General features: G+C 44.5%; 1 protein-coding gene across 2 annotated transcripts; it reads left to right on the forward strand.

Moving 5' to 3' along the window:
• The first annotated feature begins 247 nt into the window (after positions 1 to 247).
• P2RX4 (purinergic receptor P2X 4) lies at positions 248 to 19,125 on the forward strand. Of its 2 annotated transcripts, XM_028709144.2 has the most exons (12): positions 536 to 812; positions 2,473 to 2,620; positions 8,505 to 8,576; positions 10,935 to 11,007; positions 11,596 to 11,695; positions 12,282 to 12,362; positions 13,149 to 13,290; positions 14,984 to 15,120; positions 15,630 to 15,723; positions 16,437 to 16,502; positions 16,614 to 16,709; positions 18,220 to 19,125. In XM_028709144.2, the coding sequence occupies exons 1-12, from the start codon at positions 670 to 672 to the stop codon at positions 18,277 to 18,279; spliced, it is 1,212 nt and encodes a 403-aa protein (XP_028564977.2). In that variant the 5' UTR covers positions 536 to 669; the 3' UTR covers positions 18,280 to 19,125. The 2 variants fall into 2 exon arrangements, with proteins under 2 accessions (XP_077776203.1, XP_028564977.2); XM_077920077.1 differs by lacking the exon at positions 8,505 to 8,576 and having other exon boundaries at positions 248 to 812.
• The last annotated feature ends 151 nt before the right edge of the window (positions 19,126 to 19,276 follow it).

A 19,276-nucleotide genomic window follows, 5' to 3' on the forward strand; every position in this document is an offset into this window, starting at 1 on the left:
ATTTCCCACAAAAAAGGGAAGGTTGACAGCTATCTATGATGTAAGTAAGTAATGGTCCCCGCCTGCGAGCCTGCTCCCTAAAATATCACTGGTTTGCTCATTTCTGTATACAGGGTGCCTACATTCTGCATGTGCAAATGGCTTTAGATACCTATTAGGTCCACAAATTATAGCATATATTCAACACAAAAAACAGTGACCATTTGTTGTTGACAAAGGACAGCTGGACATAGAAAGGGCCTCATCCAGCCTAAATCCGGCCCTGGGGAAGCCCTTGCTCCTGTTCAAAGGGCGTGTGAATGAGACCCAGCCTGGGGGTCCTCCCCTTTCCCCACTCCCGACTTTCCCATCCCGGGTGGCAAGTTCGTGCAGCCTTCGGACTTCGCCTGCAGCTGAATCCCGCCGACGAAGCAGCCGCGACTCCTCTCCTTTCCCGTTTCCTTTCCTCTCCCGGAGTCCCGTCCACTTTGCCCGCGGCGGGAGGAGCAGCGCCTCCGCTTCCTTGCCCCCAATCCGGCCGCAGGAGGAGGAAGGGAGCCGCCTCTTTCGAACTCGCCCCCGGGAGGCGGAGCGGCGGGATTCGCCCTCTATAAAGCCCTCGGGCCGGGCGGGAGCGGGGATCGCGCTTCTTCTGCTTCTTCGCCGCCGCCCGCCGCCCCTTCTGGCTCCATGGCCGGCCCGGGCAAGCCGTGCGCGGGCTTGTACAGCTTCCTCTTCGAGTACGACACGCCGCGGATCGTGCTGATCAAGAGCCGCAAAGTGGGGCTCATGAACCGGCTGGTCCAGCTGGCCATCCTGGCCTACGTCATCGGGTAAGGCGGGGGAGGAGACCCCCGGACCTCTCTTCCCCGCCCACGTGATCCTCCCCCCAGAACTGGGGAAGGGTAGCAGGGGAACTCACTTGTTGCCAGAGGAGGGTAGTCCTCTTGAATTCCGTAGGTGTCTACTCGGAAGTAAGCCCCTCCAGTAGGATTTACTTACAAAGGAGTTGGTTGCAGCGAAGTTGTGCTTCTCCAGATGTTGGCTGCATACGCACCATCTGTTGAAAGCACTTTGCCCTCCTCCTGAGATTCCTGGGTGCTTTAGTTTACCCGCCACCGAGCTGCAGTTCCCAGCACCCATCATGAACTATAGTTCCCACCATTCTTTCCAGGCTGGGGGAAGAATATACTTTACATGTATGCATGGGCGTAGCCAGGATTTATGGGGGGCAGGCTTTATGTTGGCAGGGGGGCAGAACCTCAGTTAGTTAAGTGTAAACTCCCCTTGGCAGTATGCAATTTATTTCTGCCACAGCAGCGGTCAGAATAGTGCATGCTATTAAAAGTCACTTGTAATAAGATGAAGAAGGTTTAAAATTGGATTATAAAGAATATAAGGCTTTAAGGACATGCGTGAACGAGTACTAAACAATGGAACCAAGAGGGGGAGTGGAGGGAAGTCAAGCAAAAAATATGGTTTAAAAATTTGGCTATGATGTTTTCTTTTTCTTTTTTATGCATTGTTGTTATTATTTTATTATTATTTTTTGGAAAATTAACAAAATGTTATCAAAAGAAGCACAGAATAGGTAAAGGTAAAGGGACCCCTGACCTTTAGGTCCAGTCGTGACCGACTCTGGGGTTGTGGTGCTCATCTTGCTTTATTGGCCAACAGAGCCGGCATACAGCTTCTGGGTCATGTGGCCAGCATGACTAAGCCGCTTCTGGTGAACCAGAGCAACGCACGGAAATGCCATTTACCTTCCCACCGGAGCGGTACCTATTTATCTACTTGCACTTTGACGTGCTTTCAAACTGCTAGGTGGGCAGGAGCAGGGACCGAGCACCGGGAGCTCACCCCGTTGCAGGGATTCGAACCGGCGACCTTTTGATTGGCAAGTCCTAGGCTCTGTGGTTTAACCCACAGCGCAAGAATACTGCATGCTAAAAGTTGGCAAGAAAAAGAATACGTACCAGCAAAAGAACAATGGCTGTATAAACGGACAAAATACCCCGAACTCGCAAGCATGACAGCCAAAATAAGGCATCGGGATGGAAAACAAATAAAGGACGGATGGGAAAGTTTGGGGGAGTACTTTAAAAAAAGTTGATACTAAAGCAAAGCTACAAGTAGGGGTAATTCTCTGAACAACAGTAAATACAAAGAAGGACTAGAAGGGGAAAAGTAGGGTGGATTAATATTTGGATATTCAGCAATTACAAATGCCATGGGAGGCTAGGCTGGGAAATCTATATGGAAAGAATATTTGATGACAAAGTATGATATGTAAATAGAAAAATGGAAAATGCATAAATGATGGGAAGTGGAAGAGACCAGTAACGCTTGCAGGTTTCCCTAACCGTGCAAGACTAATCGGATAAGCTAAAAAATATTTTCCCCAAAATGTGTCTGGATTTTTACTTCTTGAAAAATGGCAACCCTACTTAAACCTAAATTCTGAGGTGGATGTTTTGCCCCCTCCCCTTGCAGCTGGGTCTTCGTGTGGGAAAAGGGCTACCAAGAAACAGATTCAGTGGTGAGTTCGGTGACCACAAAAGTGAAGGGCGTCACCGTGACCAATACTTCAGAGCTGGGGCTCCGAGTTTGGGATGTAGCCGATTACGTGATTCCGCCTCAGGTATGTACACAGGAGCTGAATCTCATGAGGGCTTTGCTGGGTATGACACATACTTCCTGTTTGTGGTCAGGAGTCTCTCTGCCTTGGAGCAAACGGGGACAGTTTTTACCTGCTAGCTCTTCAAAGGAGACCATTAGATCACAGGACTAAAGTTAAACAGAGCCTAAGACATACAGTGGCCGTCTTTATGAGTGTTAATAAGAAATGCCTGCTTTTTGGGGTGGCCAACCAGCCAGTTGTTCAGATCCATTCCATCCTGGTTTCATTCCTGAGTTTGGTATGGAACTTGTATTGGTCACCTGGGTAGATGACCTATACCGGAAGAGGGACATGGAGAATGCAACCTTGTGGGGGTTTTTGTAACATCTTTATTGAAAGTTTTAAAAGTACATAACCATATGTGCACCAAGCATTGTGAGATGCAAAGAAAAAGAGAAAAAGAGAAACAGAAACCTTGCAAAAGGGAAAACAAAGGGAGGAGGGGAAAAACCCCCAAAGTGTATATTTTACAATGTTGTTATTGTACTTCACCAGATCTTAACCCATTACAGTACAGTGGTACCTCCGTATAAGTCCGCCCCGTCCAGCGTCCATTTGTGTTTTGTCGAGTGTCCTTTTCGTCGAGTGTCCGGGGTTCCGGAACGGATCCCGGACTCAAAACAAGGTACCACTGTATTTCTAAGAATGGGTTCCAAATATCATTGAATTTGTCCATGGCAAGTCTGCATTTATATGCAAGTTGTTCATATGTTGCGAGTGGGTATTCAATCCAGTCATAGAAGGGAGCCGCATTTTTATTTTTCCAGTTCATCAGAACCAGTCTTTTTGCTGTGGTCAGGGCACGGAGAGTCCACTCGTATTGTCCTTTTGTAAGGTTCCAGGTGCTGGGTATATAATTCAAGAAGATATTTTGCTCTGTAAATGTAAGGTTGTTCCGTACAGTTCTGTTGATGGTTTCAGTTACCTTCTGCCCAAAGTCTTTCAATATAGGACAATGAAAAAACATGTGTTTTAGAGAAGCAGGGAGAATGCAACCTTGTTGATTCTGGTGACCTTTCAGAGGCTTTTAATGTCACTGACCTTGTTATCTTTTTGGGCCACTTAGCCAAAATGCGATGGAGAGACTGGATTCTACTCACAGAATAAAAACTGGCAGTGATCTACCCCTTTTGTGGTCAAAGTTGTTTTGAGTAAAGGGGAAAGGGGAAAAATCACTCACCAAAAGATTGCTAGGGAAACAATCTGCCTCACAGCAAAAACTACGTCTTCCATTCCAGCAAAAATGGAGGATGGAGAGAGAGGCCGGGGCCAATGCTCTTATGCCACCGCAAAGGAAAAGGAGCCCACGGTTGACAGCGATCGACCGGAACCTCCTGGGGATCGACCAGTCGATCACAATCGACCTGTTGGACATCCCTGCTCTATGGTGATGGCTTCAGGTCTTGTTTAGAGGGCATATCTCAGAAAACATGTCTGCTGCTTGCAGCCTGTGGGATACAACATGTACCAAGCATTCCCAGTCTTGATAGCCTCCAGATCAGGGGTCGGCAAGGTTTTTGTGGCTTGGGCCGGTTCACGGTCCTGCAGACACCACGGTGGGCTGGAGTGTGTGTGCACGCATGCATGCATGCGCAAACGCTATTTCCAGCACGGAGGAGGTGTGCGCAGCTTCCCATTGGCTGCAGGAGCTTCCTTCAGCCAATGGGAAGCCAGCCAGCATCACGGAAGGCGGTCCCCGCTCTGCTCTGTGCCGATTTAGCGCAGCGCACGGGAGCTGACCAAGTGGGCAGTGGGGGTCCATGGGCCGGTTAAACAACCCAATGGGCCGCTTGTGGCCCATGGGCCTTAGGTTGCCGAACCCCTGCTACAGATATTTGGGACCATCAGTGCCAACAGTGAGGACCACTGGGAGTTGTAGTTTGAGGGCACTATTGGTGTCCATGGACCTGAGCCCCAGGTCTAGTCCAGCATTCTGTTCCCACAGTGGTCAGTCAGATGCCTCAGGAAGCCCAAGGCAGGACCTGAGAGAACCTCGTCTAATCCAAGAGGACACTTTGCAAATAGCTGCCAGGCCCTTCCTGGTAGACTGTTGTGTGGAATAATTTCTTCTCTGTCATAGAACTCGGTTCAATATGTCTTTGCAATATGTCAAGGCAGAACGGGTGTAAGCTTCCTCTGTTGATTCTCTTTTACAGCCGTTGTGAAAGAATGATAAGGTCAGCTCTGCTGATTCTTTCCTCTTGGCTAAACCTCAACTTCTCCTGTTTTATGCCTCTGCCTCTGATCTCTGCAGCTTGTGGCTTCCTGGGAGCCACACTTCCTCCTTGTTGTTCGCACTGTGACTGAGTCATCTCCCTAAACAATCGTATTTGATTGCTGTTTTAAGCGTGTATGAAAGCATGTATACTTGGATCAATATTAGTTTGGTATAGAAATAAAAATCTACCGTAATAATAACAACAACAACAACAAACATTATACCCCTCTTAGGCCACATTCACACCATACATACATTTAAAGTGTTACAATAACACTTTTTAAAATTGAATTTTATTAACATATACATATTACATATACAAAAGAAAAAGAAAAAAAGGGAACATAGTTTTACAAATTTTAACATAACCTGCAATTATTCTGACATATACATACAGAAAAAGAAAAAAGAAAAAACTTTAAAAAAGAAAGAACAACAGTTCCATATACACATCTTTGTAAGGAATACAAGCTGTCCTTATTCCCGTTAGTAGCCTCCTTCTCTTCTCTTTTTACAATATCTCCTTTTCTGACTTCATGCTTCATGCCCTGATTTATATCTTGACTTCCCTCTACCCCTATGTGGTTCTTAATAACTCGTATTTCTGGTTGTCTGTATTCCATTAGTAAGACTATGGAAAAAATTCCTGTGGAAATTTTATCTACACTAAGCCAAGCAAAATCCTGGAAACCACCTTTTTTCATATAATGTATAAAAAACATCCCATTCTCTCCTAATTCTCTCATTTGAATGATTTCTTATTATTTCTGTGGGTTTAGCCAGTTCCAGATACTCACTTAGTTTTAAGAGCCATTCTTCTTTTGTTGGCAATGTGTTACTTTTCCAATATTTTGCAATCATGATCCTGACAGCCGTGATTACATATAGAAAGACTCTTTTTGGCCTTTGGGATGTCTGTTGTAAAGATTCCTAATAAAAATAACTCTGGGTGGTTGTTTTTTTTAGAAAAGTGTATCTAATCAATTTTTTAATTCTTCTTTTTAATTCTTCATATATCTTGTCCCAGAATTTTTTTATTCTGGGACATGTCCACCACATGTGGAATAGATTCCCGTCCTTATGGTTGCACCTCCAACATTTACTACTATTTAAAATTTTTATTTTAGCCTATTTTGCTGGGGTCAGGTACCACCGATACATCACATTTAGGAAATTTTCTTTAATCGTATAGCATGCCGGAAATCTTAATATCATTTTTCCAAAGGTTTTCCCGCTTGTCTAGTTCTATATTATAGCCAAAATCTTGGGCCCATTTTACCATTACTTCTTCATCTTTTAGATGCCAATTTTGTAATATACATTCTTTTTATCATTTGAAAGAAGTTCTTTAACAAGATCAGATATTATCTTGTCAAGTCTATTCTTGTTTTTATTATGTTCAAAACACCATTGAGTTGGTGGTACTGCAACCAGCTTATACCGATTTGTTTTAATATACTGTATTTCTTCAATTTCAGTTGGTTATTTTCTTCTTCTAGTAAATCTTTATATGTCTGCCAATTGGTACCCATATTTTTCCTTTTAACAGCCATTGCCTCCATTGGTGATAACCACCAAGGGTTTTTCAGCTCCAAAAGTTTTTTATTTCTTTCCCATACTTCAAATATTGCCTTTCTGATAATATGGTTGCGAAATCCTTTATGTATTTTCACTTTATCATAACCCAGATATCCATGCCATCCTACTATGTGCTACGATAACACTTTATACAGTTGTGGCTCACCCCAAAGAATCCTGTCAAAAGTGCCACCTTGCTTAAGAACCAAAGTATTCAGCTGTAACACCTGTGCAACAAATGAGTTAAGGAACTGAAGTGAAACTGGAAAGAAGCCATCTAATCTAAAAACCTGTAACATCTACCTAAAGCGAAGTAACTGAACATAAGCAGCTGAAGTTTAAAAGAAGTTGTGCCTGTAGCATCCATTAGATTTAGTATAAATAATAATAGGTTATCTATTTTCTGAAAGAACATTATCTCCTGAGACATCCTTTGCTTTATCCACTTTGTTCTGTTAAATAAATCTTTCTTATTTGTTCAACTTCTGCCTGAGTCTCCCAAGTATCAAAGTTTCCCCTCACACAAAATCCATAAAGATAACCTGTGGTGGTGATTATAGAGTATGTACGTAGTTTGGGTCCACAGCAATTGGTATATAGTCGAGGGTTCTGCTACAGTAATTGGTGGCAGAAGTGGGATCTGCTCCATGGGGCTCCCCTTGAAGACTACTCAGAAAGAGCAGCTGGGGCAGAATGTTGCTGCCTGGCTGTTTATGTGATGGGGGTGGGGCTCACATTAACCCAATCATTAAATCCTTATGCTGAATGCCTGTCAACTTCTGGAAATTATTCAAGGAGATGCATTGAATCATATACCAAACCTGCAATGACTTGGGACCTAAGTACCTTCTTCAGTACTTCCCTATCCATGTACAGTGGAACCTCTACTCACCACCATCATCCGTTCTGGCGGCCCGTCCTTTAGGCAAAACGGGTCGCTGGGCGAAGCGCCGTTCTGTGCAGGTGCAGACAGCGGCAGCTGCTTCTCTGTGTGCACGAATCGCAGCAAACCTGGTATTTACTTCCGGGTTTGCCGTGGTCGCGACTTGGATCGGGCCCAAGTAGAGGCGGTCATAGGTAGAGGTTCTGCTGTACAGTCGTACCTCCGGTTGCAAACTTAATTCGTTCCAGAGGTCTGTTCTTAACCCGAAACAATTCTTAACCTGAGGCGCACTTTCGCTAATGGCATGACTTCCGCTCGCATCCTGGGGCAAAGTTTGCTACCAGGAGCATCTACTTCCGGGTTAGCGGAGCTCGTTACCCGAAGCGTTCGTAAGGAGGATGGTACGCAACCCGAGGTTCCACTGTACTGTATTAAGGTGTGCAGATGAAGGCACAAGACAAGATATTCTCAGTTAATTTAGGGAATTCCAAAGCATAATTGGTTATCCCCACATTCACCTAATTGAGACACAAGGTGTAAACCTCTTTGTTTATCCAGGCTTTTGGAATGCTGTCAACCTTTATGCTGACACTGTTACCTTTGATAGCCAATTGGCAGGATTGTCCCATTGGGAGGGATGTAAGTACAAACTTGCACTTGAACAAGGGATCAGTAAACAAAAGTTTGGCTTGTGGGTTCCACTGCCTCACCTTCTGTCTCCAGATTGTCACCCCAGCTCAGTCTGACCAGCTCCAAATCTTGACCCGTTGATGATCTCATGCTGTTGGTGCAATAAGCTCTGACACTCTATGGGATGTCCAGTTATTTCACCTAGTAGCAAGTTGTTCTTCCTGACCTCAACTCCTGGGCAAAAAGTTTTCTTGCTCCTGCTCAAAATTCGCCTTTCAGCTTCTAATGGAAACTGCGCTGATGGTCAATGATGTACTGCTCTTTCATTCTGAGCTGCTAAGATGCCCATGATCACATTTTAGCTTCTGAGCCATTGGTTTGTGGGAACCACCTTTTCCTGTACCCCACAGAGGGACATTTCAATCAAAGTTTCCCCTTCTGCTAAAATGAGCTAAGCCTTGATGCTATCTGGCTTCTCCTTGGGAAACACCACAGATCCAGATAACTGTGTGTTTTTTCTTTGTACACATGTTTAGGGCGAGAACTCCGTATTCGTCATGACAAACATGATCATCACTCAGAATCAAACTCAAGGACTCTGTGCAGAGGTAGGCTCCCAGTAACATCAAGCTTTCAATGTTCAGAATTCATTCGTCTTTTGTCTGAAACCGTAAAGAAAATGCTGTGCAATTTCGGGAGCTGAGTTGAGGAGTTGGCCATTCAGTTTACATCCCAGGGCCAAAGTAGTGATGCCATCTTTGGGGAATTAGGATTTTAATGGCTGCTGGCGTTTGGGGGTGGAGCCAGCCTGTTGATCAAAGTAGGAGCAGCCACCAGCAGCAGCACAGAAGCAAACACTGCAGGGTCCTCAGGAGGGAAAGAAGGTTGAAATCCTTAGGAAATAAATTACGTAAATTTATAGCATTTAGAAACCAGAGAAAGTTGGTTTTTTGACCTGGGCCTTAGGGGGTTTAATGCCCAGCGACCCAGCGGCAGTAAATGCTAAATGACTGCAGTTTTAGAAGTGTGTTATGTGTTGGTTTTAGTTTTTTTATCAGACTTTGAAATATTTTGTGAAGGTGGTTTTTAATTGTACAGTGGTACCTCTGGTAAGAACTTAATTCGTTCCGGAGGTCCGTTCTTAACATGAAACTGTTCTTAACCTGAGGTACCCCTTTAGCTAATGGGGTCTCCCACTGCCGCTGCCGTGAGATTTCTGTTCTCATCCTGAAGTAAAGTTCTTTTTTAAAAATAATAATATATTTTTATTAAACAATTTCAACATAACAATTTATCAATCCAAATATTCAATTACATTATTTTCCCCCCTTCCCCCCTTCCCCCCCTCTCCCCCCCACCCAGAACTTCCCTCAGCTCCCCTCTCTGGTTTCTTTGCACATATTGTTCTCTGCATATTATAAAATTGTACATATCCTTGCCTTGTCTATCGTATATTGAACTAATAAATTTGTGGATGTTTATTCAAAACCTGCCAAGGAGTCCAAGTCATTTTGTTGTCTTTTTAAGTAGTTTGTAAAAAGTTCCCATTCTTCCTTGAAGTCATGATTGTCCTTGTCATGCAGTTTATATGTCAACTTGGCCATTTCTGCATAGCTCATCATTTTTTCTTGCCACTGTTCTTTCATTGGGATTTCCTTGTTCTTCCATCCTTGTGCTAACAAGACTCTTGTCGCTGTTGTAGCATACATAAATATGTTTTTTATTTTTCTTGGCAGGTCTTGTCTTACAATCCCTAACAAAAATGCTTCTGTTTTTTTGTTGTTGTTGTTTTGCAAATGTCATTTTAAACATTTTTTCAATTCGTTATATATCATTTCCCCCACCAAAATTAACTTCTCTGCACTTCCACCACATATGACAAAAAGTACCTTCTTTTTCTTTACATTTCCAACATATATTTGACCTGGTTTTGTACATTTTTGCTATTTGTACTGGTGTGATACACCATCTGTACATCATTTTCATATAATTTTCTTTCAAAAGAGAACAATCTGTAAATTTCAGATGTACTTTCCACAAATTTTCCCAGTCCTCAAATTGTATGTTATGTCCTATATCTTGTGCCCATTTAATCATGACTGATTTGACCTCCTCATCTTTTGTTTCCCATTCTAGCAGAATACTATAGGCTTTCTTCAGCAGCTTCCCTTCTTCTTCTATAACTTCCTTTTGAAATCTGGAAGTTGTATAACTAAACCCTTTCTTACTATCTTCCTTATACATCTCATAAAGTTGTCTATAGTGTAGCCAACTCTGAAAATGGTCTTTGATTTCCTCAAACTCTTTTAATTTCCATTTCCCTTCTTGATCCCTCAGTAGATCTCTATATGTGGGCCACTTCCCCTTTTTGCCAAGCGGCTTGAGTAACGAAGCTTCAATTGGTGATAGCCACCAGGGTGTTTTTTGTTCTATTAGATCTTTGTACCTCTCCCATACCCTGAGGTAAAGTTCTTAACCTGAAGTACTACTTCCGGGTTAGCGGAGTCTGTAACCTGAAGTGTTTGTAACCTGAGGTACCACTGTATTGTATGACACCCACAATCAGAAAGGAAGAGGACCTACATAAGTACTACGGTCTTTTTTCTCTGCATACTATTGTTTTAAATTGTGGTGTTTGCCAACTTGGTTGGATCAAAGTGTTTTTAGCACATATCCCAATTTATGTAGATTGCCCAATTTGCCTCTGTGCAGAATTCTGACTCTCTCGTTGTTTCTTTCCTTCCTTTCTTTGAGTGAAGAGCTGTTCTTGTTAGCTCCCGCTTATTTGATTTATTTCAATGAATCCAAGCATAGTGGATTAACTAGTTCAGAAGCAGCTTTTTTGTTTTGATGTGCCCCCATGCAAACCCTTTCATAAGCGCTAGTTTTGGAGGCCACGGGGTGGAGGGAGAGGGCATGGCAAGCACTGCCTTTCCGTTTATCTGCACCATCTTCTTCCTCTCCAGTTTCCAGATAAAACCACACGGTGCCATTCTAGCGAAAACTGCACGGAAGGATACGTTGGGACACACAGCAATGGTAGGAGCTGGTGTGGTCGTCTTTGTGCCTGCTAATCATTTTGCTCACTTTTTTTGATAAAATCTTGACCTTGAGATCTGCAAACATATAGACAGGGCAGCATTTCTAAGCGGGAACTGTATCTTGCAGATTTCAAGGATATTGTGTAATGGTGTGATTGACTTCATCTGTAGATACTTGTTATGGGTTTTGGAGGGGAGGAATGCTGATTACTCAGTTGGGTGCTGCTGCCCTCTAATTCCCCACACTTCCCTGATGGCAAGCCATTTTCTCTCAGCCTAAAACACCATCACCGCCCTCTGCAAGAAGAGAGTGGTTCTGGCCTACCTTTCATAGGAAGATGTTAGGTCTGAAGCCTGACTTACACATGTGGCAGCAGAAAAACTCAGAATCATAGAATCATCGAGTTGGAAGGAACCCAAGGGTCATCTAGTCCAACCCCCTAGAATGCAGGAATCTCGGCTAAAGCATCCGTGACAGGAGGCCATCTAACTTCTGCATAAAAACCTCCAAGGAAGGAGAGTCCTGAGGCAGCATAGTTCTTGCTAGCATAACAGTTTGATGAGGACGCTCTTGGTATCCTTTCAGGTGTCCAGACTGGGAAGTGTGTTGCATACAGAAACTCCACCGAGAAAACCTGTCAGGTCTTTGCCTGGTGTCCAGTGGAGGATGATGAACATGTTCCCAAGTGAGTGTCTTGCGGGAGGGAAAATAACAAGTTGCTTTTTAAAAAACCCAACCATGGCTAGGTGCTGAGATACTTCCACCAGGTAGCTACGCTCAGACGTCTTTTGGAGCTCAATGGTGTTGACGGCCTTTGCTTTCCCAGGACTTCAGGGAAGCAGCGTTTATTGGTTGGCGCGGCTGTGGCCTGGTCCCAAAGGCCATTGTTTCCTTCCCCCATAGCCGTGGGTGGGACGCTCAGCATTCCCCCCTCTGGCCACACTGGCATGGGCAGAAAGGCTTGTTTGAATGGGCCAATCAGGGGACACTGGGGATGGGCAGCCTTGCAGCGCTATAAATGGAAGGCTTTACCCGAGGTCACCCTCTTTGGATATCACCCCTGCCTGAGTGAATTTGGGGTGTTATGTGTGCAAAGTGTGCACTGACCTATGGGGGGCCAGACCACCTTTTTGAAGTGAGATTGTTGGATCGTTGCCTTGTTGCTAGCCACGATTGTCAGGCATAAAGTGAAATCGCATGTTTCCACTGAGACATTCTCTTTCTCCTCCCTGTCCCATCCCATCCCCTGGTCCTTTCTCCATCTCCTCCAGACCAGCTTTCCTACATAATGCTGCAAACTTCACCCTCCTGGTAAAGAACAACATCTGGTACCCCAAGTTCAACTTCACTAAGTGCGTATACATCCTCCCCCATCACTAACGTCTTTGGGCTGCGCTCACTGGAGCATTAATCACAAGTTGTTGGGTTCTTGTGCTAGCAGGAAAAAGAATCAGTCCTTGTATTATTTGTGTCACAATATAAAATCACGGCACTGAAGAATTCGGCTGTGCTTTGTCAAGCATGGAGGTGGCAGGGTGGGATGGGAGATGCCGGTGGGTGGCACTGGCTCTAGGTTTCCGGGTTCCCTTGGGCAAGACCCTGTCAGTGGGAGACCCTTCCTCCCATGAGCTGCTTTCCTCACTGCCATTGTTTGCTGGTGCTGCATCTACTTTTCTTAGGACTGCAGTAAGCGCCCTTATACCAAGCCAGGCTCACTGGTCCATCTGTCTACACTGACTAGCTATGGCTCCCCATGGTTTCAGGTGGGGAATCTTTCTCTAGCCCTGCCTGCAGATGCCAGGGACTGAACCTTGGACTCTTGGCATGAGCCGCTGCCCTTCTCCTAACACTGGCATTGTGGAACAGCAGCGGCTTTCAGCCAGGATTAAGTTTGCAGAATGAATAGAGATGGCTTATGCTCATTCTCTCATTTCAAAAGCTTGCCAGAGATACCCCCCCCCCTTTTCCTAGACAACAACATCTTTATGTGGAGTGGGCAAGGCAGGTGTTTCTGGTTCAGGATGCAGGAAGTTGCACCCTTTGGGCGGAAGGGCATGATATAAATTTAATAGGTAAATCACCCAGTGAGTTCCCCAGATGACCTTAACTCTGGAATCTCTCCCTTCTTCCCCACCCAGGCGAAACATCCTCCCCAACATAAGTAAATCATACCTCAAGAACTGCAAATACAATGCCAAAACGGACCCCTTTTGCCCCATTTTCCGCCTCCGTGATGTGGTTGAATCTGCTGGTCAGAATTTCCAAGAGATGGCTGTTGAGGTTGGTTAGAATCTGTGGTGGGAAAATGCGACAGGAAGGGAAGAGTGATAATCCAATCTGGAGCCGAGTGCAAGAGTTGCGAATTAGATTTTTTAAAAAATAAATACTTAGATTTATCTTCCTTTAAAGATAGGTTAAATTTTCTATATGCACATAGCATGTATTGTTAACTTGGGCTGTGAGACATAGGTGCTCCTTCCACTGGCCCCTGGGGCTCTGGCCAGGCCACAGACCCCTCCCCTGCCCAGGCCCCACTTGCTATCAGCTCCACTCCACAGGCTCTTCCAGTGCTTTCTCATGTCCTTGCACCATGATAATAGCCTGGATGATAAGCAAAACTGACCATGGAGCGCAGTCTGCTGTGCAAAGGCCGTTAGCTGCGACACCAGAATCTGGGAGCCTCCCGTGCAGGAGAACAGTTGCTTTATGCCTCGCTTGTGGGCTGCCAAGAAGACCCTCGACCCAGCATCTCTTCAGGTGGGGAGGGGGCACATGGGCCTCTCTGTGGCAGCCTCTCCTGTCAGAAGCCCCCGTATGTTCTGTGGCTCAGGATGGGGTTTGGGCCTCACCCCTCCTTGTGGCAGTGTGGGGTCGGCCTGTGTGATGGGGGGGGGTGATCCGCAATGAGAGCAGGAAGCCTGTGGGGCAGCTGCCCCGTGAGTCCACTTCTGAGCAAGCCCCACAAGGCGGCAGCTGCACCGCGAGAGCCTTCATGTCCTGTTTAATGTTTGTTTCCAACCTCTTCCCCCTCCTCTTGAGTATCCAGCATATTTGAACAAGGGCAGCTGGGTAACAGTTTGTACAAATGGTGCTCTTTGGCAGATGCACATTATAAGGAATGCGATTAATGGAGCAAATATTTAACTTTCCTTGTTTGGGCTTGCTATCTTCTCAAGATCAAGGCGTCTTTCAAACAATGAGCTTTGCTTCTAGTCGCATTTGCCAGTTGCATTTCCAAAAGGCTCTTTTTGCTAACGCCTCAACTTGGTTCAGCCGTGCAAAGTGTAAACTTAAAAGTGTCCAGTTCAGAACTGCTCTTCACTTGCCAAGGTGGATTTATGCAAGCTGTGCTGTTCTTTAAGGCCTCAGTCTTCCAATCTATAATATTGGGAAAATAATACTGACCAAACTTACAGGGCTATCATTGTGAGAACTCACTAATGTGCTTTGAACATTTGAAACAAGCTGTAGAAAAACCTTTACAATTATGTCAGTCTGCAAGTACCCCTTCCATGTAGATTTCGTCAGAGTGTTTTAAAAACGTAAAACTTTGCTGCTAGACTCAAGCCTTACAGCTGCATGCAGAACACTCAGGCAAACTGGCGGACGGGGACAAATGACAGCAGCTTTATTATATTTTGAGATTGTGCATTGAGATTATATTTTTCATAAACCACATGGGAAGGATTTGTATCCTGAAAAGTGGGGTGTAAATAATTGCAATAAATAACTGCATTTTATGGTGCAATGTGTTTTGGCATCAATGAGACCTAGAAACTTGTCCCTCACTCTTTTTTTGTACCAAAATTGACTTGGGTTATGGTGGATGCAGTGTACACTAGACTCTAGAAAATTTTGTGCATGGTCTGCTGTAAAAGACAATTGCATCCATGACCATAGGGGGGAAAATGAATTATGTCACATATGAGGTCTGTTTGAATTTAAATTGAATGCACCGTTTTGGTTTCTACAGGGTGGGGTGATGGGGCTGCAGATCAGCTGGAACTGTAATTTGGACAAGGCTGCCTCTCATTGTTTGCCAAAGTACACCTTCCGTCGTATCGACAACAAGGATTCTGACCACACCGTCTCTCCAGGATACAATTTCAGGTAGGGTGGTTTGGGGTAACCAGGTCTGGGAACCCACCATGGTATAGCCTCTACCCAAGTCCAACTCTTTTGGTGCAGGGTCTGATGTCTGGAGCAGGTGAAGAGAGTGTTTGTTTAGGTGTGATTATTTGTTGGAAGAGTTGGCTTATGCTGTTGATTTTTAATTGTACTGGTTTTACTGTGATGCCTGTGAGCACTTTCACTTGATGCACAGCACCAGTGGAGACCAGTTGCTCTGGACCAGTGATCCACATGAATGTGTGTGTGCAGCAGCTCTGGAGCAGACGCACCAGGATTTCTAACTGGGTTATGAGATCCCTGAAGATTTGCAGTTGTTTGCATCCATCTGTCTCGAGAGACAATGGAGTGCGCCTCTAGGGGTGAAGTCAAACCACTGTGTTAGCAGCACTTACGTGACCTCCCTGGGGCACAAGCCTGGGCAGTGTGTATGGAGGTCCTGGGCTGCCCAGAGGACAAGACCCACCTCTCCTTTTCCTTTTCCCAAACAGATTTGCTAAATATTACAAGAATGCTGGTGGCAGAGACTCCCGGACGCTCATCAAGGCCTATGGAATCCGCTTTGATATCATGGTGTTTGGCAAGGTAGCTACCTGCTTTTGCAAAGGGCATAAGGAGGCGAGCTGCCTCTGAGTTTGGCGTGGCTGCGGGGACCCTCAGATGGCACCAGGCATGCATGGCACCCCTCCGCTTTGTTCCCTTAAGAACGGGGAGAGAGAACCCAAATCTCATTTAACAGACGGCCCCATGTTTGAGCCCTGGCATTTCCAACAAGAGTACCCAAGACCTTTGACCTGCTACCAGTCAGAATAATTCTGCTGTCCTCAACTTTTTGGGACCCAACTTTTAAACACATTCTGTGACGTGTGACCACATTTCTAGTTGTTGGTTTAAGTATGTCCACCTGCCTCCGCCACTCATTTCTTTCTCTTTCATAGAAACTGTGAATTTTTGTGTGTGTCCAACGTCTTTGTCTTCCTGAGTTGTTGAATGTTCTGTTGCACCAGTTAGTGCTGGAGGTTTCACCACCACAGACATGAGACAATTCAGACAGTCACAGAACGGCCATCCTTTTCTTACAAACAAATGCCATGAAGCCGGCCTTCCCCAACGTGGTGCCCTTCCCAGATAATGTTGGACTCCAACTCCTGTTGTTCCTGTCCAGTGCCCATACTGGCTGGGGCTGATGGGAATTGGAGTCCAACACCACCTGTCAGTGGAAAGTTGCCTTAAATGAATAGGAGAGCTATCGGAAAAAGGACTTGTGAATAACTTCTGTATATCTGTCTGTTTTTTAGGCAGGAAAATTTGATATCATTCCTACGATGATTAACATTGGATCTGGCTTAGCCCTGTTTGGTGTGGTAAGCCCTTTATTCTCCCTCACAACTGGTTTCCTTTTAGTAAGGTGTTAGAAGAAACTTCAACATTTGAAAATAAGTAAAATCTCTTCTTTGCCTTTGAATCTCAACTAGGCGACAGTCCTCTGTGATATCATTGTCCTGTATTTCATGAAGAAAAAATATTATTATAGAGAGAAGAAATACAAATATGTTGAAGACTATGACTTGGTAAGTTTGCTTTGTGTTAGGATTTGCTCCCATAGCTTTCTCTCTTTGTATCTGTTTCTTCTTCCTTCCATCTCTCTCTCTCTCTCTCTCTCTCTCTCTCTCTCTCTCTCTCTCTCTCTCTGTCTTTCCAGAAGGAAAAGAATAAACATGGATGTGGAACATCCATTCTTTCTTCCCCTAAAAGAAGCTTGGAAACTATATTAAGGATTGCTAACAATTCTTGGTGCCACCATATAACTAGACTTTCCTGTGTGAGACACTGTGAGAATTTAAAAAACCATTTATAATACCAAATTCCCACCTTGGTTTCTGGCCAAAAGGCCCTGTGGCTTAATTGGATGTTTAATCACTTTCTTTTCCTTTATAGCTGGGGAACCTGTTGCCCTTCAGATGCTCCCATCATCCTATTGATCAATATCTGCTCCTACAGATAAATATCATTCTAATATATTAGGCTAGAGCTATGTAGCTTCTCATGGGGAATGAAGATTTACCATAAAGTAGATAGACTTGTGGTGGGTGTTCTTAATTTTAAAAAGGGCTTGATTTCAGCTGCTTGCATTTTATAAGGCATAGTAAAGATACATTTTTCGTCACTCTGGCCACGTGACCCGGTAGTGTCTGCGGACAGCGCTGGTTCCCAGCCTATAGAGTGAGATGAGCGCACAACCCTAGAGTCTGTCAAGACTGGCCCGTACGGGCAGGGGTACCTTTACCTTTTTTTAAGATACATTTTTAGGGGCTAACCAGGCTGGGATAGCAGGCTTGTTGGTTTTTGAATGTCTGATGTAGATTTTTTTCAATTTCATTGTTCTGTATGGGACAATGACAATAAAAATTATTGTATCGTATCGTATTGCTAGATTACAGCAAATTGTTTTTAGAGACAAACAGGCCAATCAAGTCTAGCATATGGTTTTCAGAGTGGCCAACCAGATGCCTCTAGGAAGCCCAAAATCACAATAGCGTACCTTGATCAGTTTGGAGCACAGTAGGGGGAAGAAGGCTTGGTTCATTGCCTTACTGGCAACCTTTTGCCAGCTTATTAGAAAAGTTTGGTTGGGCTTTTTGAAAGTGTGTTGCTTTGCCTTAGCAAGTGCAGCTCCTGTAGAACCTTGTAGGGGTCATTCCTGCATTGCAGGGGGTTGGACTAGATCATAGCTGTCAACCTTCCCTTTTTTGGCGAGAAATTCCCTTATTCCAGAGCCATTTCTCGCTGCTTCCCCGGATTGTTAGCTATCCCATGGACTGTCCCCTGGACAGGTGAGGCTGCTGATCCCTTATTTTCTAGGCTGCTGATCTCTTATTTTCAAATCTGAAAGTTGACAGCTATGGACTGGATGACCCTTGGGATCCCTTCCAATTCTAAGATTCTACAATTCAATGAACCTTACAGGCTAATTTGCTTAGGAAATTTCCCTTGGGGCAATGTTAGCCAGAATGCGAGCCTGAGAATCTGTCTTGTGTCTTGTTGTTGTTTTTGCACTGACTTCCCCCTCTTCTTTCATAGGAAGCCAATTCATCCTATGGCTCCCAGGGAGAAACTCAGGAAGGCTGTCGCATTCGATGACCAACCCAAAGTGCTGATGTCCAATGAATTTCACACATGCACAGGCTGTGAAGGGGAACAGAAACCCACATAAATTATTATTCTGTTCAGTTTTGCTTCCAATATGGATGCCCTGATAAAGGGAATGTAAAGATTGTGATATTCTGCAAAAAATGATAACCACTTTCTGTGAAAGTTATTTTTGCTGGGGTGGGGGAAGATATTTTGGGGGTCCTGCAAAGCCCTGGATAGTCTGGGGTAATTTTGAGGGCCTCTAAAGTTGTGGCAATGGAAAAAGCAAGTGGCCTGTCTTCCCCCAAGTTGCTTCTGGGTAGGATTCCTTCCCTTTCTGCCCCCTTCTGCCCTGGTTCCTCTTCATTTCATCTCCCCATCTTTGCTGGATTTAAACAAGATAGGTCTTCTGCTGCCTTCCTTGCACAGATCCCAGTTCCTATTCTTAGCGGGCGACAGAATCCCCAGCATTCCATGGGGCAAGGAAGGCGCTCTGACCTGTGAACTACATGGCATACTGCCAGTCCTTTCCCTTTGCACTTTCCTTAATTTTTGTCCTTTAGAATTCATTTCCAAACTGAAGGAATGGATATAGGTCAAAAAGAAATAAATTTGTACGTCCTTGCACTTTTCCCCTGTCTAGATTACATGGGAGCAAAAATAAAAGTTGATTAATGTGAATGGGGGGGGGGGATTTTAGGGGAGAGATCTATTTTGTGGAGAAAATAAAGCTATTGGAAACTTTCATCTTCTTGTGCCTCCTTCCTGTATGGGTAGCCTGGAATGCAGAGCTGCAACTGAATATTCACACAATTTTAATTCTGTGCAAAGTAAATGCTAGCAGAATAGATTGGAGACTGTGTGTGGTGGAATCAAGATGCAATCGTCTGTGTTTCAAAAACTGTTGTTTCAGAACTTGTTTATCTGCATTTAGGGAAAATGTCAGACCTCTGCAGAAAGGGGAGATACAAATGCTGCAATCTGCAAAATGTATTTATTTTAAAAT

This window comes from Podarcis muralis, chromosome 16 (genome assembly GCF_964188315.1).
Source record: "Podarcis muralis chromosome 16, rPodMur119.hap1.1, whole genome shotgun sequence".
NCBI lineage: Eukaryota > Metazoa > Chordata > Lepidosauria > Squamata > Lacertidae > Podarcis > Podarcis muralis.

Bases quoted from the DNA above. Each gene is read 5' to 3' on its own strand.
- P2RX4 (XM_028709144.2), top strand. From the start codon at position 670: ATGGCCGGCCCGGGCAAGCCGTGCGCGGGCTTGTACAGCTTCCTCTTC. The intron at 12,363-13,148 runs GTGCGTATACAT...TTCCCCACCCAG, and splicing joins CCCAAGTTCAACTTCACTAA to GCGAAACATCCTCCCCAACA. The intron at 15,121-15,629 runs GTAGGGTGGTTT...TTTCCCAAACAG, and splicing joins TCTCCAGGATACAATTTCAG to ATTTGCTAAATATTACAAGA.